Raw genomic sequence first — 21,737 nt, 5'->3', positions numbered from 1 at the left:
CTCAATGTAAGGAATATCAATTCCTAAAGAATTATTGGAAAGTAGATATAGTCCCTTTAAATCTACAAACAATATGTTGATTTTTCTGTTGCTCGTACTGCTATTTTTAAGCATTGGGAGACGAAAACACTTCTACTTTACCTTGAAAGCTGGGAAAACTGTTAAAGCTCATCTCTATTTTTTTAAATTACTTCTTTCTCCAATGTTTATCTCCCCTTCCTATACCCTCCCTCATTAAGCCATTTAAAAAATAAAACCCTCATAACAAATATGTATAGTCCAGCAAACAAATCCCTACACCAAAACTCTTTGAACCTTTGGATATTTCATTAAAATGTAATATAATGCTGGCAGGGACCACTCTGTCTATTTACAAAGAAGAGAAGTCTAATAAAATAAAATAAAATCAAGTAATGCCTAATATACAAATGGGCAGCACTATAAAATGTGTAAGATAATGATTAAGAATTCAGAAAACATTTTTTAATATAGGAAAAAAACTTATAAATGGGGGTTAGGTTCCAAGGCTAGTTCACAAAGGCCTATTTAAACTATTATAAAGCTGAAATAATTATATTTACAAAGAAAAAATATGTAATTATAAAAACTTACAGTCAAACAAGTACACACTTCCAGTACATCATGAGTTAAATATCCTCATTTATGTCCTAACACCAAGAACACATCTTCTCTCTAGCCTCACAACATAAAAGCATTTATTCCTCCCACCTTCTGTCCATTTCAGCTGGAGCAAGACAGGAGTTCACCACTCTGAGAGTGATGGGCAAAAGGATTTCACACAATCTCAGTCAGTCTACTTGTTATACGTCTTAGCTTTAAGAAAGGGTGAAGGTTAGCATTCAAATAAATATGGGAAAGAAATACAGAGAATAGTCCATTTCTCAGAGATTAAGTTGGCTCCAACACATTTGCAAGTTTTTCTGCTATAGTACCTGCTTTGCTTGACTACTGGTGACTTCTATGTTATATTATATTAATTATTATGAGGATCATTCTTCTTTGGTTATCCTTTTTATTATTGCTATGATATCATAATAAACAATGGTAACAAGCACTTAAATAAATATTTCAAAGCTTACAGAGCACTTTATATACATTATCCCATTTGAGTCTCCCCAGGAGCTATTAGTATTAGCCTCATTTTACAATTGAGGAAACAAAGTCTTGAAAAGATTAAATGTCTTGTCCCTAGTCACACAGCTAATAAAAGGTAGGATTCAAACTCAGACTACCTTCCTGACTGCATATTTTGGAGGCAGGCAGGTCATGCTGCTTCCTCAAAGTGCACCTACAGACTTAGTTTGGCTCAGTTCTGTTCTCCAACTTGTTCTTGCCACCCCAGGGTTCTCGTTCAACCTCCAACCTAGTTTATTTCAAGATAAGTCACAGTCCCTGCCTGGATCTCAGTTTCCTCATCTGTAACTCATAGGAAACAAGATCTAAGGAAGGGGTGCAGAATAAAAATCTCTTAGATCCCTTCTAGTTCCAGATCCTATGATGTCATTGGGGGAAGACATAATAGACAACCAAGTAAGTAAGACACAGTCAGCAGCAGAGCACAATGAAAGATACTTCTGAATATTATTTTTAATAAATATACATATTTTAGTGCTCAGAAATTCCCTCCTCAGTGGCATATATGGTATTCATTATATGATATATTGAGTAACATATATTACAATGTAGATTCAGATCTCTGAAGGGACTTAATTACCAAAGGATTTCCTTTTTTTCAAATTTTCACTTGAAAATTGACTTTTCAAATTTCACATAGGGTACATAAATACCTTGTCCCAGTTCAGTATGGATATATATGTAGGCTCACAGATTTGAAGCTGAAAGTGAATGACCTACCCAATAATCTCAATTTACAGAAGAGGAAATTGAGACCCAGTGAGGTTAATGATTTCCCCAGAATCACTCAGGTAGAAGGTAACCAAGTTGGTATTTGAACCTAGGTCCTTTGGACTCCAAGACCTAATGATGCTTTTCACTGCACTATATACTGCCTTCTAATGAAAACTTTAATAGAATTTTCAAATTGAGCACCCAACAATATTCTTACTGAGCCTTCATTTTAAAATTCTTTCCCCCCAGAAATTATCCAAGCCAGCACTTACTTGGTAGCATTAACTATCCTGTTTCATTTCATTTTATGTTGTTGATGGTGGTATTTGTTCTGTTGGGCCACAGCTGTCTACCAATGAGGGGGCAGCAGAGGTAAGTGGGAACCACTTCACAACTATGGCTCTTATGGCAGATGGAGATTGGGGGGGGGGAAGGAGGCTAACTTTACACAGTCTGTCTTTCAAAGTCCACAGGTAACCTCTACTCAATGAGGAGGACCATTGCTAAGAACTTTTCTCAGCTCAGTCACTTCATTAAGGTGATCCCTACAGATATTTTAAAGTGGAAGAAGCCTTATAGATGATCTAATTCAACATTATTGATTCTTTCTTTAGATGTTGCTATTACCATGACAGGGAGAGTCAATTTCAAAGATAGGGAGAGATCTCTGAGGAATCCCAGTCCAAATTCGAACAAGCCTTTACATATTCAATAAACAATTATCCAAATTCTGCTTGACAATCTCCACTGAGGAGTCCCTACATCTCATGAGCCACCCTATTCTTCTTTTGGATATATTTAGTTGTTAGGAAGCTTTAGATTTTCTTTAAATTGACCCTTTCTTAGAACACAATTTTCTCTCTTCCTGGAAACAGTGCTCTGGTCTTTGAGGTCATCTGTAATGTATACAAATACCTTTTCTGACTGGCCCTTTGGGCACTTAGCCTATTTCACTTTCTACCGACACCCACAACTCAATTATGAGTTCAGAAGCCTCATCATACTGATGAGCCTCCTTGATATCTCCAAAGTAGCCATAGAAGACCCAGGACTGTCATACACATCTTTTCTCAACACCAAGCTGAAGTGTGGTGGTGGGAGGGAACTAACAACCAATAAAATCATACATTTAGAGGTGGAAAGAATCTTTAAAGTTGTCTAATCTAAACCATTTCATTTTATACATAAAAATTATACCCTGAGAAGTTATATGACTTGTCCCAAAGAACACAGAATCCGAACCCTCAGTGATTTAGTTAGCTTTCCTTTGTACATGAATTGCAGACATATGTGTGTGTTTATACTCATACATATATCTTATTCTTCATACCAATGAACAGAAGAGTATATGGGGATGGAGTGAGGAAATCCTAAAAATTTCCTGAAAAGTTCTTTTGAACAAATTTTTCTTTTGGTGGTTAAGATTTAGTTGGGCTTTTTTTTTCTGTTGAAAGAAGTAAAATAAGTGGAATAAAATATTCTGTGGATGAGAGTATTTCACACATAATTTAGCAAAATTTCAGTCAGCTTGTAGTAAATGCTAAATAATACCAATAAGAAATCAGAGGACCAAATTATTAAGTGCAACATTTAAAGGCATCTTCACAAAGAACAGAACCAATGAAGTGAGGGAAGTGGGAAAGAAAAGTTTCCTACTGTCAAAAACCAATGTTTTCATTTTATGACTGTAATATGGAGGGAACGTCTGTTAACCACTTGTAATAATTCTTAAATAAACACCTATGTTCCTCTGTTATTTTATTTTGTCATAGCGGAAATTCATCAGGAATTTAAAATCTTTTTAATGCTTCTGGCAATAAATAGTTTGCTTTTATTATTTCTTTAAAAAAATCACTACTACAGTAAGTTGATTAGTCAGTGAACAAGAATTTAGTTTGAATTGGCAATGAAATCCATATATGTTTCTTTGCGTTACTGACCTGAGTGGGAAAGGGAGGTAAAATGTTTAAATATTCTCCAAATCAAAATTTAATTGGGTTTAATACCTTGGCTCAGAGTGAAAGGCTTCCTGCTGGGCCCATTCATTTTCCCACTACCTAGTCACCTATTAGAGGGTCAAACAAAAACTCACATTTATATAACACATTAAAACTTAGAAAGCACTTACCTCCCAATAATCACACTGCACTGGCAATGAAAGCATTATTAGCTTCATTTTCTATATGAAGAAACTGAGACTCAGAGAGATGAAGTAATTTGTACAAAATCAAATAACTGGGAAGAGTTAAAACCAGCATTCAAAGCTGAGTTTCTCCTAATTGCAAGTACATCATTCTTTCTACAATTCCTTTCTCAAAAAAAAAAAGAAGAAGAAGAAGAAGCAGTCTGGTACAGGGTGAGATCATTGGATATGGAGTTGGGAGTTTGGATTTGAATCTCAGTCTATCTTACTTATTATTTGTGTATGGCCTTCAAAGCAAAAGTCTCCTTACCTTCCTAGGTCTCTGCTTCCTACTCCATAAATGGAGTAGCTAGACCATATGGCCTCTACAAAGTCCCTTCTAACTCTAGAGCCTGTGAGGAAAATGCCTAAACTTGAACCAATATGAATCCTTAAGAGTCCAACAGTCTATAACATTGTTATGACATTTCAATGCCAAAATAAATTAAGACAAAAACTAGCTGCATAAAATATATAAGGAAAAAAAGGAAAATCAATTTAATTCATCATTTATTAAAGTCTTCCTAATGTGCAAGGCAATGATTTAGTAAGGAAAATAAAGACAAAAATGAAATTGTCTTTCCCTCCAGAAAGCTTACACAACTACAGATTTCTACATACAAATAGAAAACGTTTAACCTCAGCTAACTTGAGATTAAGGGAAGATCAGCAATTTAGGGGTAGGGGAATGAGATCAGGAAAAGCTTCATGAGGAATGTGGCAACTGAGACTAGAAGGAAGTTAAAAGACAAAGAGGGAGGAGATAGGAAAGATGTATCCTGAGATAAAAGTTGAATAAGAGGACAAAACAGACCCTGTTTTATTCTTTTTTGAGAAACAGCTCTATCAGAGGGATAGTCAATAGCTGTGGGCAATACTTTTAGAATCCTATCATAGAATTTATTTTACCTTATTAAATGTTCTTTTTTATGAACTTAGAAACAAACACAAACATTTCAAGATACAAACAGAGCAAGAAGAGAATTGTATATGAATTTCATTTCCTCGTTTGTTTTTTTTTTTTTCATTTCAAAGAATCTACTCCTGGTCTTTTCATAAGAAATACTTTTAAAGGTGTCTATTTTATTTAAATTTCCTTTTTTCCTATTCTATAAAACTGTATACTCAATTTTGCAGAATAAGTTATTCTTGGATATGATCCTTTACCCCCTTGTACTAGATCATATTCTAAGATTTCCTTTCTTTTCATGTAGTTGTTGGTAAGTCTTATGAGATCTTGATTAGTTTTTGTGGTTCTTGATGTCTTTTTGTTGACTGCTTTTAATATTTTTTCTTCAATCATAAAACTCAAAAACTATGAATTTTGGCTTTGATGTGTCTGGGTATATTCAACATGGAGCTTCTTTCAGGAGATATTCTGTGACTTTTAAAAAATTGTTTTTAAATTTTCACTTTGTCCCCTGGCTCTAACAGTTATGGGAAGTTTTGTTGTTTTTTTTTAACATTCTAAGGTTCTTGGTTTTTTGTTTTATCATGTTGCTGAAAGAGGTCAATATATCTTAAAATATCTTTTGCCTTGTTTTCCAAGTCATTTATTTTTATAGTATATATCACAGTGTTTCTAATTATTTAGTCTTTTCCCTATGTCTTTTTGCTTCATTGCATCATTGAGTTCTCTTCACCTTCCCCTTCATCTTCTGTTTATACACTATAAATTTTCTGTATGAATAATAATTTGCATATCATCTCCCTCCCTGAGTTACTTAAGGGTAGGAACCATGTTTTTTTTAATCATTCTTTGAATCTCCCAAGCTTTGAATGGTATATGAATGGTACATAATAAGTGCTTCATCCATGTAAACTGACTGACAATGAATACTGTCAGTCAATCAACAAGCATATATGAAGCATTTACTATGTACCAGGAGCTGTTGGAGCACTAGAGACAGAAAAGAAATGAAACATAAGGCAACTGGGCAGCACAGGGGATAGAGCAACCAGGTCAGGAGTCAGGAGGACCTGGGTTTAAATTTGATCTGAAAGTCTTTTGTGACCTGGACAAGTCATTTAATGCCTATTTGAATAGCCCCTACCCTTCTGGCTGAAAGTTGTTATCAAAACAAAAGAAAGAGTTTAAAAATAAACAAATGGGGGACAGCTGGGGGGCTCAGTGGATTGAGAGCCAGGCCTAGAGAGGGGAGGTCCTAGGTTCAAATCTGGCCTCAGATACTTCCTAGCTGTGTGACCCTGGGCAAGTCACTTAACCTCCATTAACTAGCCCTTACTACTCTTCTGCCTTGGAGTCAATACAAAGTATTGATGACTCCAAGATAGAGATGGAAGATAATGGTTTTCAATAAAAAAATAATTAAACAAATAAACAATTAAATGAATGAATGAATGAAAATAAATAAATGATAGCTACTGGGTCTGTATCCAAAAAGATAACAAAAGGGGGGGGGAGCCTACTTATACAAAAATATTTTTTTCTAGTGGCTCTTTTTGTGGTGGCAAAGAATTAGAAATTGTGGGGATGTCCACTAATTGGGGAATGGCTAAACAAATTGTGGTACATGTTGGTTATAGAATACTATTGTGTTATAAGAAATGGTATGCGGGATGATTTCAGAAAAAGATGGAAAGAAATGATGCAGAGAGAAGTAAGTGGAACCAGGAAAGCATTGTACACATTAATAGCAATATTGTACAATGATCAACTGTGAAAACGTGTCTACTATCAGCAATGCAATGATATGGGACAGGCCTGAAAGGTTCATGACAGGGAATGCTATCCACCTCCAGAAAAAGTTGTAGTTGGATGGATTCAGATCAAAGCCATACTATCTTTCACATCACAGTATTTATGGTTTTATTTTGGGATCTTGGTTTTGTATGAGGGTGCTTGTACAACAATGACCAATTTAGAACTATGCTTTACATGATCATAAAAATACAATTAATTAATTAATTAAACCATCAACCTCCAAGAGCTTATATATAGTCTAGCGGGGAAGATACATGCACAATTAAATATAAATAAAATGGATACAAGGTATCAAGAAAAATCTAATATAGCCACAGCTGAATTTTGAAGGCAACTAAGGATTACAAGAGGCAAAAGTAAGGATATGGGACATTTATAGCATGGGGAACATGCTTTACAAAGGAGATGGGAGATGGCATGTTATGTGTGAGAAACAAAAATTTGCTCTTCTACCATATAAGGTGCTTTAAGGGGATGGTACAAACCCAACCTCTGGGCCTTAAGAAAGAAAAAGAAGGAGCCTCTTAGAAGCTAGAGTCAAACACATAATCTGCTTTGAGTGAAGAGGAAGAGGCTGTTATATACATTTTTTTTCAAATCATTCAAGGAATGTCATTGACTGAGTACAAAGGAAAAATCAAATCACTTCCTTGATGATGGAATTAGTATCAGAACTTGGAAGGATAGGGGGTGGCTAGGAAAAGGATAAGCATTCAGAGTAAGATGAAGACAAGATAAAGAATTTAAACGTCTTCAAAATTAGAAAATAGGAAGATGAGCATATCCATTATCAAGCTCAAACAAGTTATTTTTTGTCCTCATCCCACCAAAAATAGGTCCACATGAACAGGTAATAAATATAAAATGAGGAGAAAAATGATCACAAGATATTTTCTGGGTTAACAATTTCTTTGTTGTAACTATTTCATAATGAAATCCAAAATCTTTCCTTCAAAGCAGGTATTTATCTCCAAACATGGCCAAGAAAAAGGCTGCCCCTTCATCTTACACTCAAAGACAATGAATTTAACCAAATCTGCCTTCTTTTTAGCACCAAAATAGAGTAGTCCATATAGCTTATTAGCAGAAGCTCGTCTGGTTTTAAGTTTTAGGAGAAAGACAAAGAGCAAGGCAAAAACAAAGTAAACGAAGGCTTTGTCACTATGCTTTACATTTTCCTCTGTAACTCACATGTAACAGATTCATAATTGGCCACCACTCAGTTCTCTCTTTCAGATTAGAACTGAAGCAGTTTATTTATTTCATGGTTGGTTGGTTTTTATTATGGGTTTTTGAGGCTCTAGTTGAGGCTTTTATTAACATAAGCTAATCCAAAAAAGAAAAGAGGGGGAGAGAAGGTAAAGAGAATGGAAGGCAAAATGAAAAAACTCCCAGACCTCAAAACAGTTCTAAAACTAAAGACCTGATGCTGCTGCAAAATTAAAAAGTGAAACTTGAAAAGCGGCTCTTTTCACTCATTCAGATGAAGAAGCTTCATCTTGCTTGTATCTAAATGACTTCATTAGAACGTGAATATGAAAGCTGAATAATATGTCAAAGATGATTTGGATGTTGCTAAGCAATGCCATCCACGAATACTCCAGAAAAAAAGAAGCACTTCATGCAAAAGACCTTTTATTAACAAGGAAAGCCACTCCAGTTTTTACCATGAGGTCTATTACCTTTTAAAATCTCCACTTCAAGCATAAAGAACAAAGATACTTAATTTTAAAGTATTTCACATTTAAAGTCAAATCCTCTACTGTTAAAACTTCCTGATCAATAAATAGTCCATAAAATATGCCATCTTTTGTTTCTGAAAATGATAATGCTGGCCCAAATTAAAAAATCACATACTTGGAATTGTCTCCCATAGCCTTTTTGCCTTCTCTCAAATCCTCTTGTTGGGAGAGGAAACTCAGCAGTGAAATGTCTGACCAGAGAAGAATCAGTGGTCATTAAAGCTATTGGGATCCAGTCAATCCAACCCAAAAAGTGTTGACTTGTGTGCTATACTAGTCTCTACTATCAAGGAGCTTAATTAATCAATCAATAAAATATATATAGCATTTACTATATGCTAAGCACTGGCAATATAAAGATAAAAGGTAACAAAGTCTCCCCTCAAGCATCTTAAAAAGAAAATAATGTAGATATTACACAAATATGGCAGATACAGGATAACTTTGGAGGAGAGGCACTAGCAAAAAGAGCACTAACTAAACTAAACTAACACAAAAAGTGGAACTCAAGCCAAGACTTGAGTGGAAATGGAATGTTCTGTGTGAGGAACAGCCAAGTCAGGCTTAGGATGAGATGTCCTGATCTGCACAGGGATAATCACTGGATCCACAATAGTTGATGAGCTCCCATTCAAGAAAAGAAGAGTGTCTAAGAGCTATATTCCCACACCACAGTGATGGGGTATGGCATGGATGATAACCAGCAAAAAGAGAACAAAAAAGAGCACTGAGACTAATAGGAAGAGAATGAAGTGAGCAGAGCCATTGAAACCCACTGAGGAGAGATAGGGAGGGACGAGGAATGAATAAAGGCCCATTAGGTTTGGCCAAGACATCACTGGTAACTCAAGACAGCCAGTGTAGTTAAGTAATGCAGAAAAGAATGAAAGGGGGATAAAAGAAGGAAACAAGTGGAGAAACCTTTTTTTGCCAAGGAGTTAAAACTGAGAAAGGAGACATAGCATAATAGATATCAGAGATACATACATAGTCCAGTAGTAGCTATGTAGCAGAGAGGATGGAGGGCCAGTGGATAGAGTCAGGAAGACCTGAGTTCAAATCCAGCCTCAGACACCGACTAGCTATTAGACCCCTAGGCAAATCACTTAACCCCATTTGCCTCAGACACTTATCTATCCTTGGGCAAGCTCTGTTTGCCTCAGTTTCCTCACCAGTAAAAATGGGGATAATAATAGCACCTACCTCATAGGGTTGCTATTGAGATAAATCATTTGGCACACACACAGCTTTTGGCACATAGGAAACACTATTCAAATGATAATTCCCTTTCTCCTTGAATTAGCAAAACAATCCATTCCTTAGCCTGGTTCAAGATATGTTCTTCCTACATGCTTCAACCCCACAATATGCCTACCTGTCACTCTGAAGAAATGAAACAGAAGTGATGGGAACCTTTGTTATACTCTCGTGGCTCAAAGTCTTTTGGAGATCACAATACAACTGTTTTTCCCAGGGTAGCAAGTGAAGAAAACATGGAACAGAAAAAATTACTGGGGCTCAATTTCCCTTGGTGGTAATGAATAGTACAAAATTGTTCTGGATCATGGGGAACCCAGAATGTGTGAGTTGGTGGGCATTTGGAGGGGACTGAGAAGGAAAAGATGCAACTTACAGTTAGAGTCCAAAAATATTCAAACTGGAAGAAGTTGGAAGGGAGTTCTATGAAACAGGGAAGCTGGAGGAAAAAATTTGTGTTTAGAAAAAGAAAACATGAAGGAGTGGGGCAGAAGCTGGGAGCCCAGACTGGGCAGACAGGATCTACTTCCGGCTATAGGGAAGAAGGATGCCAGGGTTGGAAATGATGCTCTACTAAGAAGCACTAGAAATGCCTATGCTCTTGGGCATCTTGCAAAAATTTTGGCATCTTGCAAAAAATGTAACCCTGTTGGCAATTCTGCCACTCTATTAACATACTTACTAAAAATTTTCAATTAAAAGGATTATAATTATCTTCCCCAGATCTTTATTTACGTAATTGAGATAATTCTAGTGTAAGTTTCTTGTTGCCAAAGTAAACTAAATTCAATCTTATGATGGAATGAGTATGGGAATATCATAATTTGTACAGACTGAGAATGCTGACCTCTATACCAATACTTCTAATGCGATATACTTGTTTTCTCCAAAAAAAATGCTTATTCAATACTGATGGTCAATGAATTAAAAATAATCAGTCTCATTTCCTCTTACCCAGCAGTTTCAGCTTCCCTAAATAAATAAGTTAAATTTACAACAGTCAATATTAAAGTAATAGCAAATGAACCTGCAATATAAGAAGCCCATTCTTATTATTGCGATAAATTAAACAAAAGCAAGTTGTACTTCTTTTGAAAAAATTATTTATACCCCTCCAGAGAAAGAACTGTTGGAAAATGGAATGCAAATTAAAGTGTAAGATTTTGCACATTAGTTTATTTCTGTTTTTATTTGGGGGTTTTGGTTTTATATGAGTATTCTCTTATAACAATGACCAATATGAAAGTATGTTTTGCATGATAATACATGAGTAACAGAGATCAAATTGCTTACCATATCTGGAAGGGAAGAGAGGAGAGAGAGGTACATAATTTGGATCTAATAATTTTGGAAAATATATGTTGGAAAATGTTATTACATGTAATTGGGAAAACTAATTAGATATTTTAAAAAATTTTATAAACTCCTGAGGGCAAATGTTTACCTTCATTTACATATTTCAGAAATACATAAAGGCAACTTAACTTTAAATCATAAAAAACTTTATAGAAGTTTCAATCCTTTCTATATCCCCTGAATACATTCATTAAAAAGTACATTATGAAAATCACACGGAATTAGAATTAATTTTGCTTCAAACCTTTTGCTACAATTTTTGATTTTTTTAATTTTCTTCCTTTTTTATTCTCAGCATTATTCTTTCATCCTTTTTCTGATTATCTAAAATGGCACTCAATAGCTATTTTAGTCAGACTAAATTCTGAATCAGGCCAATTCAATTCAGACACCCATTAATATCTATATATGCACAGTGGCTTGGCATTCATCACTACTTATTGGATGGAGATGAGCAAGTGACAACTTTTCTACACTTAAATATTAAAGTAATGTTTCTAATTAAGGAATAATGTTGAATAACATTTGATTGATAAGAATATGGCAAAAAATTCATGACAACCCAGCAGAGCACTAACCACTAAATTTATAAAGTGAGGGCAAATTGCTAATTTACAGAAGTTGAGTCAAAGACAGAATTCAAGAGAAATCACTGCCCTCTGGAGATAACTTCATGTGCAGGGGGAAGGAAGGTCACACCATGATGTTGAAGCACAAGTGAAATGTTTTCTGATCTCAGAAGACAGAATTTCTTTGAAGAGTTCAAGAAAGAAACAAGATGGAAAACAAGATGGAAAACTGGGAAAAGACACTGCATTTGGAGTCATAAAACTTGGGTTCCAATTCCAGCTCTGATATTTACTATGAAATAATCAGTAAGTATTAATTAAGTACCTACTAGATGCATATAGGTAAGAAGGACCATGGCATAGTGGTAGCCTCAGAAGCAGGGAGAACTGGGTTCAAGTGCTGCCTGTGATATATTCTAGGTAGGTAAACCTGAGGAAGTAGATTTCAGTGCAGTGGGAAGTTCTCTAAAAGCATGAGCTGCAATTGACAAATAGAGCTCTTTACCCCAAAGAAGCTGAAAGTTCTAGACAAAATTAAATGTACCAGGCTCTTTTTTAGATTGGACAGATACAAATATAAAAGTCAGGCACCTTGCAACAATAACAGAAGTTGGATTAAAAAAAAAAAAAGAAGTTGGATTCAAAACAGACACAAGTATTATACAAAATATACAATAATTTAGCTGGAAGGACTCTAACTGGGAGAATCAAGAAAGACTTCTTAAAGGAAGTTGTCCTTGAGCTAAACCTCAAAGGGAGATGGAGGTTCAATTGGCAAAGGGAAGGAAGGGAACATTCTAGCATGGAGGGTGGGAAGGAGGCAACCTCTACAAAGACAGAGGCAGGATAAAGAATGTTATTTGTGAGGAAAAGCAAATAGGCAAGTTTGTCTCAAGTGTCAGTTTCATGAAGAGGAAATAATACATCATAAGTCTAGAATGACAGGTTGTAAAGCAAGGTTGTAAAAGGATTTAAGGTTGCCAAAATAGCAATACTTATATTTTATTCTAAAGGTAAAGGAGAATCAGGGAAACTCTTGGAGCAAGAGGATGATAAGGTCAGGCCTGCCTTTTAGAAATGTTAATTTTACAGATATGCAGAGGATAGATAAGAGAGAAAAAAAGACTAAATAAAGAGAGACCAATTAGGAGATTATTGTAATAGTCCAGGCTAGAACTGGACTTGGATTAGGTGGTTGTGGTGTTTGCAAAAAGAAGAGAGATGGCCAGTCTAGGGAGGAAATAGCTTTCACTTTTGAGTGATAAATCCTTTTGCTATGCCTACATTTGGCTGGCCCATTGTTTAATGAAATGTGCAATATGATTTTCTTCTCTTATTTTTCTTTCTTTCTAAATGGAAATTGATTTTTTCCTTCTTTTTTAACTTGAGTATATGGAATCAGTATTGATATTTTGATAATGAAGAACAAATTTACAATACCTACCAGCCCTGATAATATTGCATATCCAAAAGCTTTAGACTAATGGAAGCCAATCATTGGTTGTTAAGGATTACGGGATTTTAATATGTGTCTGATTTTAGAAGAAGGGACCGCTAATAAGCCACTGCACAGTGTAAAGAAGCACAAGGTCAAGGACACCAACAATCCCTTTGGGATTGGTGAGGATCTACATCAAGGCAGAAGACCCATCTCAGAGGATTTGGGGAAGTGGATGTTTGGCAAATCCTGATGTTGGACTTCCCTATTTCCAGTTTTATACATGTGTCTCTGTTTGGCTTTAACTTTGGCTTCCTATCCCTGTGATTGAAGGAGAAATCAGGCCAGGGAATCATATTTCCCTTTTACCTCAGACTTTTGTCCTTTTTTCTTCTATAACACGGCAATTTTCTATAGTCCGGGATGATGATGTACTGTAAGTGTAATATTGTTGCAATTGTCCTGAATACTTGTAGGATAAAGTACCTCAACTGGACCTTTCTAGTACATCAAGGACCTGTTATGGTTTTAATTTTTACACATATTTTTATACATATAGGACTTTGATATATATTTTTAATTTAACTTTTTTCCCTTCTCTTTTTTTTTGAGAATTAATTCATATACCTTATAACTCAGTCATGCATCTTCTGTTGATTCTATTATTGATATATACCCTCCTAAGAGGAAGGATTGTGTAATTTTCCTAAAATCCAAAGTTTAAGATCTTTTAAAGTAATTTTAGGAAAAGATAATCGCCAATACCCTGGACCAGGAAAGTGGATCTTTGGGAGAAGACATTATAAGGATGCCTGGAGAAATCACAGACTACATCAAGAGATCTGGAATGAACTTTTGGATATGATGAACTGAACTATAGGGGGGTTGAGTCTACCATTTATCCTGATTGTAGCTCTTCTTCCAAAGGAGAGTGCCCCCAGTTGGCTTTTTTGTCAATGTGCCCAGAAATCATATTTTTCTTCTCTTTCCCTTTTATTCCCAAAATTGTTGTAACTCCCTCTATGAAAGGTGCAATATTTTATACCCCCTAGTGAGGGAATTTTAAATGTTTAAACTCCATATGTATAATGATTACTGAGGAGAACTGACTTGTTAATCTCCTGGAAATCCAAGTGAAGAGACTTAACATTCTGGTCTCCTAAATAATCTGAGGTTGGGATTTTGTGAAGGGCTAATCATAGATATAACTTCATACCTAGTGGAATGCCTGGTCAGGCATCCCCTAGCATGGGCCTGAGCATCAGTGTGCAAGAACACTATGAAAGGAGGAGGAGCTAGTGAGATTTAAAGGTGATTGTGGAAAAGAGAAGCTCTCTTTACTTCTGCTCAAACAGACTGACTGTCCCACACTGCTGGGGAAGAATATAGGCTTTAAACCAGCTAAATGGAGACTCTATAATCATGTTATTCCTTCCTTAAGAGAAATATACCTATATCTCCTCTCTCTCTCATCTTTCACCTTCTCATTTTTTTAATAAACACTTAAAACTCTGGCCAGGTCCCTATTTTAATTGTAACACTGTCTTGGAATTAATACCAAGAATATAAAGGTGAGGAGAGAGAGAGAGAGAGAGAGAGAGAGAGAGAGAGAGAGAGAGAGAAGGGAAGTGAGTGGAGGGAGGGAAAGAGGGAGGAAGTGAAAGAAAAAAATATACTCTAACAATCTAAACAAGAACAACCAAATGGATAAAAAAACATCCCAGTTGTCCAAACTATGACACACACTTAGCTATTATATAGCACATTGAAAGGGTCCATGAGTACAGATATATTTTCAACAGACATTGCAGATAAGGAATAATTTAATTAAGAGAAACTGAGTGGGCAGGCTTGCATTTGGTAAATTGTATACTGTTTAAAATGACTTTAAGATTCTTTCAAATACAAAAGTCTTTTTTTATCACCAACATTCTTCAAGGACTTTTCATTTAACTACCAATAACAGAATGTCACAACCTTTAAAACATCAAAATGCAAGGTCAACTAAAGAGCAATGGAGAAAAATATAGTAAGCATAAATATCAGTTGTAATACATTACCAATAATAACTTATTCTTTTCTATGGCATAAAAGTACTTCCCTTCTCCTTTATCTGAATCTAAATGCTTGTTTAATTCAAAATTTACCTCCTCTTTGAAGAAGGCAATGATCCCATTAGTTGTTAAAACTCCTGTATCTCCACAAATTTTTTTCAAATTCACTATCTATGTTAATGCTGAATCAACAAATAAAATGCAAGCCACTAGGTAGCACAATGCATAGAATGTCAGAAGGACCTGGGTTCAAAATAGACTTCAGACACTTCATGTGTGACCCCAGAGCAAGTCACTTAACCCCCTTAATTTAGCTGTTGCCCTTTTGCCTTTGAATCTCCAGTGCCTAGCAGAGTTATACAAATAAGTATTTAAGGTTTGCTAAATTGGACTGAAGTTCTGATTTTCTCTATGAATCTTCCTCCAGTTATTCCAACTCTCAACAAACTCCCTCTCCTCCAGACTCCATCTTATAAATCAATTGAACACAGGAACATGTCTTTATAGTTATCTGAAGTATTATCATGTACAAGGGGGATTAGATTATTTCTGTTTGACCCATTAAGGAACATCTAGGAATAAATATGCATAAATCCCCCAAAAATTAAGATTCAGATTTGATATAAAGAAAAAAATTCCTAATAATTAGGAAAATGGAATGAGACCTCAGCTAGTAGTAGTGGACTTCCTCTTACTAGAGACCTTTAAATTTGTGAACAAGCTATTGAAGGGTTTCTTTTTCAGATATGGAATCATTTATATGATTTCCCAAGGACCCTTTTCATCTCAGAAATTCTCTTATTCTGTTTCCTCCAAAGTACAAAGCAGAGTACTGGGAGAAGAATGCTCAAAAAATAATCACCAAACTTACTGTTGCAGAAGGTTATAGGAAGATGAGTGCAACACCCTTGCTGGTAGAGTTATGTATTAGTCTAGATATTCTGGAAATACATTTTGCATTATGGGAGAAAAGTCACTAAAGTGTTCACATCCATTGACCCAAGGATAAGAAGTAGGGTTGGGTGCCTAGATAAATAATTAGGCAGATTATAATAAGTATTTATGCAAATACTCTCTTCTAAGGAAGCAAAAATGTAGAAACAGAAGTTTGCTCATTAATTGGGGAAATGCTTGAACAAATTATGGTATATGAATATAATAAAATATTATTAAATCATAAGACAAGACAAACATTAGTAATTTAGTGAAACATAGATCAGGATTACATTTAAAGTCAGAAGGCCATCAATCTTCATTTCAGATTAATCAATTTAGATCAATTTTAGATCTTCATTTTAGATCAATCAAGTCCAACATCTTCAATTTTAGAGATGAGGAAAGGCTGAGAGATAAATTACTTGCCCAGGGTCAAATAGCTAGTAACTATCTGAGGCAAACGTTAAATTCTTCTTCCTGACTCCAAAATGAGCATTCAGTCCCTATACTACTCCATAGAAAGATATGTATAAAGTGACTGAGTGAAGAAAGTACAAGCAAGAGAACATACACAATATTTACAATAATGTAAGTGACAACACTAAAAAAGTAGTTGAATTCAGATGAGTTAAAAGGGAATTAATCACAGACCCAGAGGCTTGATAATTAAATATTTTCCTCTTCTCAGGAGATTAATGTGGATTATAGAGGTGGAATCTATACATATTGTCAGTGTCAAATATATGAACATTTTAGCAGTTGATTTTGCTTACATATTTTCTGTTACACAAAACAATTCAAAGTGGGGGTTCAGAAGCAATTAAAAGGAAAATTATTGTGCTGTAAAACTAAAAACAAGAAAGCCTTACAAATATTTGTTGATTTAGGTAGATCCTTTCTAAATGAATTTTGAATTTTTTAGTTAGACTAACTGAATTCCAACTTCAAAAAGATCATGAATTATCACTTTATATCTTTTGGGTTCAGTGTCCTCACTTGTAAAAAGAGAAAGACTAGATGATGGGAAATCTCTCTTTCAATTCTAAAATGCTATACTGAATTTCTAAAAAAGTTTAGATTTTTCAAGTTCATTATTATGGTCAAAATCTTTTAATCACTCATTTTTCCCATGGCCTTCTGCTGATGTTGAATAAATAATGGTCCCTGCCATCTATGAGACTATAAGAAGATAAATAAGACTGACATCAATTTTTTTAAATGAACAAATAAAACAAAGCACAAAGCAGGTAAGTTATGTTCAGTAAGGGAGAGATGACCAAATAAAGTATAAATAAATTCAGTTTGAAGCTATATATTAAAATAGGGTGGATTCACAGAAATTGCTACTTTTCAAGTAGGAGTACTGAGAAACTAGAGGGCAAAGTGACTTGACCAAGGTCAAATGGCTAGTTAAGGCAAGACCCAAAATCCAGGTTCTAGCTCCTTTTGTTTGTCATTAATAACTTGATTCATTTGCCATCTAATGCATCAAAAGTTCAGTTATTGTAAATAGGCTGACAATATTATTCGGCTCACTTGGCTGACCTCAGTGCTACTTTTTACTCCATTTTTAGACACACAAACAGAGGAAAGAATGAAAAGTGCCAAGTGAGATGACACAAGAAAATTGCACTGTAGCCAGATCAGACAAAGAAAAATGACAGAAAAAAGGTGGGCAGAGATGGCTCTGTGAATCCTTCCTCATTCTCACCTGAGCAAATTATATAAAAGGCACCAAGTTAGAGTGCATTAGCTGTCAAATCAACAAAACTCCATTAGACAGAAAGCCTTCCCACAATGTGGCCTCTCTATAACCACATACTTGACAAGGTCCATGACCAGGGAACAAGAAACAGATAATTAGGAGCAAAATTTATAATACAATAATGGAAAAGATATACTTACTCTTCCAGGAAGTGCTGTTGGGGTCCAATAATAGAACCTGGCCGGCAAATTCTTATCCATGCAATGATTTCAGCATGTGTGAACCTGTAGTGCTTCATTACATAACAGGCTATCAATGTTCCTGTTCTCCCAAGACCAGCTAGAGAGAGAGAGAGAGAAAGAGAGAGAGAGAGAGAGAGAGAGAATAAAATATAGCATGTGCACAGGCAAATACAATATGGCAAAACTGTGTTAGGTTAATATCATCAACAATTTTTAGCTTTTGATAAAACTGACATCACCAGTTTCATATTTGATATGATTATTAAATTAAATATTTTCATTGTAATTATATCCTTTGATGTATAGAGGTTAAAAAATTTAATGTGTTACCTAAGGAGATACAATAACAACAAAGTATAATATTGAATTTGAAAAGAAGTTTGAAAGACTATCTAGTATTTTTTTCCCTTGAAACTTTTAAAGGACTGTCCATTAGGAAAACTATTAAATTTCAGAACTAGTCTTCATAAGAGATCATTTTTTAATACTCCCTTTAGGATCTATAAGGTCTTCTAGCAAGTTCTGCATGCAAATAGGTTATATTGCCAATATTTTACTTTACAAATTTACAGAATCAAAGATCTTTCTCAATTCAAGACATATTATCACTATCATCATTGTTTCTTACACTACTAGGGCTATGTTTTACTTTGGTCAATGCTCAAGCCTAGACATTCTCCCTTCTCTATTATACTTCTTGACCTCCCTCCCCTCACCATTTTCTTTTAAGTCCCAACTAAAATGGCATCTTTTATTGGAAACTTTCCCTAGTCTTTCCTAATTTCCAATGCCTTTCTTCTATTAAATGTTCTATTTATCCTGCACATGGCTTGCTGTGGATATATTTATATGTTGTTTCCCTCATTAGATTGTAAATTCTTTGTGGGAAGGGCCTATCTTTGACCTCCTTTTGAATCTTCAGTACTAGGTAGAGTATTTGACACATAGTAGGCACTTTGGGGCAGCCAGGTGGTATCATGGATACAGTGCTGAGCCTGAAGGCAGGAATACTTATCTTCCTGAGTTCAAATCTGGATTTAATGGCCAAGAGAACTTGGGCAAGTCACTTAACCTTGTGTGCCTTCATTCTGTAAAATAGTTAGAGAAGGAAATGGCAAACCACTCCAGTATTTTTGCCAAGAAAACACCAAATGGGGTCACAAAGAATCCAACTAACCAAGAACAATAAATATTTATAGACTCCTTGTTACTCTGCCAAATATGATGAGATTAGTCTGAGAAGGCATGTATTTTTTTAAATTAAGATGCTTATTATTCTGATACCTTCAAAGTGTTTGAAAATTGATGATTATTTTCCCTAGCATTGATCAATATTTTCATCAATGTGGAAATTAAGATTTTACAGGTCTATCACTTTTAGACTTAAGTTACCTTTTTCCATACTACACTTCCTCTGTGAGTGATCAAATTCCTCAACCCAAAAGTCACAAAAATGATAGTTCCTGGATCTATAATGACTGAAGCCATTTTAAAATGAGGAAACTGAAGGCTAGAGAAGGTAAGCAATTTGCCAATGATCTTAATTAGCTAATGGCAGATTCAAGACTAGCTTTTAAAACTCAGCAAACCCAGTACATACTTCTTTCAAAATATTACTGTACCACAAGCTGGAAAACATCTAGCTTATTTAAATTATCCTTTATTTCTCTAAATCTTCACAGAATCCTAGAACTAGAAGGAATCTCATAGGCCATCTAGCTCAGTCTCTTGTTTCAGTTGTGTTTTTCTACTACCCAAATCTTGATATTGCCATTGCCCATATTGGGTCAGAGGAAGATATAGAAAGGACATCTGAGCAAAAAACAAATAAACAAACAAACAAAAAACCAGTGAGCATAAGCATGAAATAGGAGAGTGAATAAAATGTATACTAGAAAAGACTGAGGTCAAACTATGGATGGTATTAAAAGCCAGACAGCAGAATTTGTGTTTGATGCACATGAAAAAATGAAGTCTTTTTTGTAGTTCTTAAGGAGAGAAAATATATGTACACAAGGCTAGATAAGGAGGTGTGACAGAGGCTGGCACTAAAGAAAAAATGCCAGGCTGAAGAGTGTGTGGAACTGTTCTCCTCATTAGAGGAGGGGCCCCAGATTAGAATCTTGAGGAGCAGAAGATTCTGGCTGGAAGAGGAGTTGGTCTTTCAGTCAGGAGAAGCCAAAGAGAGAAGGTTAAATAAGACTTTCTTCTGAGGGTTACCCACTTTTTCCTGCTTGTGACTGGAAATCCTTCCCCTCAACATTTCCCAATTGAAGACTCACTGAAGAGAAACTTGAGAAAAGACATTATGAATCTCTGTCAGACTTTACCTCAGCTCCTGTTGCCCTGGGTCTGAACTGTGGCCAACAATCCAAACCCAAAGTCAAGGAGGGAGGGGAAAGGGTTTAGATAGAGATAGGGACCCCCTTTTCCCCACTTTCCTTTCCCATTCTTTCCCGTGCCAGTTATTCCTTTGTATTACTCTGATTTAATTGACTTTAAGATAGTTATCTTTTCTCCAAGCTGTGAATCAAGTGTGAATGAACAGATCAAGGGGAGACCCTTTGGTCTCAAGTACTGGAGAGGGGAAAAGAAGGACAAGAGCAAATCTGGGAGAGCAGCCATAGCTAAGGAGGGAAGACAGAAGGGGGAAAATCTTCAAAGCCCCTCTCCTCTCTCTGAGTCAACCATAAACATCAGCTGTTCTCTCCTAGATCTTATTCCCTTTACCATCCCCAAACGTTTTCTCCATTACATCTACTATCTCCCCTGAACTCCAATTTGAGAGGGGAGGTCTCCACTCTCCTCCACTCTCTTGATACTGGAAGACCAAACCTTTCAAATACAGAGATCAAAAACTGGAGCAGAGAGGCTGTTGCAAATAATATAAGCATGAAGGTTGTAGACCATAGTAGTTAGTGGCAGCACGAGTCCAAAGAAATTAATCTGAGACACATTAAAAAAAAAAAAGGTTTGGTGTTTGGTTATAGATTGTGGAAATCAGGGTCAAAGATGACTCCAAGGTTTCTAGTCTGAGAAAATGGAAGGGTGATAGTATCACTTAACAGAAATGGTATCATTAAAGAGAATCAATTTGAGAAGTAGTTTTGATGAGATTTTTAAATCTGACTTTTTCTTCTGTTTCATATTACTCATTTTTTGTTGAACAGAAAATTAAGGAAAATTATTTTCCTTACTCCACCTCTTATTTCTGATCTAGTTAAATCCTGTTATAACTATGTTCAGATGTAGGCCTTTGTTTCCCCTTCTCCATAAAAGTTGTAGGTAATGCAAGATATTTAAAATTAATCCCTTTTTTAATTATAATTTCATTCTTACTTTCTACTACTTATCCCTTGAAGTTAGGACCTTTTTTTATATAGCTTTCTTGTATCCTGATCTTGTCTTCTCGCCTTTATTTAAACTAACCAGTTTTAAGTTTGAACAATATACTTGAAGAAGTTACTTTTTTTAGAAGTTAGACAGTAACAAACCCTCTTTCCCTAAAGGTAAGAACAGAGATCACTGTAGCTTATATTTTACTGTGTGGAGCTCTAGAGTCCTTTATAGCTAATTCAAAAACAAGATCATTTGTGCCCATACTGATATATGGAACAAGACAGTGAGTTTCAGGAGCTTTACCTGGAGGTCATGTATTTTAA

At 35.3% G+C, this 21,737-nt stretch overlaps 1 protein-coding gene across 10 annotated transcripts in view; it reads right to left on the bottom strand.

The window, feature by feature from the left end:
- The window catches only part of CDC14A (cell division cycle 14A), a 300,191-nt gene that overhangs the window by 66,401 nt on the left and 212,053 nt on the right, over positions 1–21,737 (bottom strand). For all 10 annotated transcript variants that reach the window (XM_007485031.3, XM_016429048.2, XM_016429047.2 and 7 more), the window contains one exon: positions 18,034–18,172. In XM_007485031.3, coding sequence (XP_007485093.1) covers positions 18,034–18,172 — 139 coding nt within the window. The remainder of the gene's footprint in view (positions 1–18,033; positions 18,173–21,737) is intronic.

This window comes from Monodelphis domestica, chromosome 2 (genome assembly GCF_027887165.1).
Source record: "Monodelphis domestica isolate mMonDom1 chromosome 2, mMonDom1.pri, whole genome shotgun sequence".
Lineage (NCBI taxonomy): Eukaryota > Metazoa > Chordata > Mammalia > Didelphimorphia > Didelphidae > Monodelphis > Monodelphis domestica.
The sequence above is the reverse complement of the archived record's forward strand: the minus strand, read 5'-3'. Positions and strand labels throughout refer to the sequence as shown.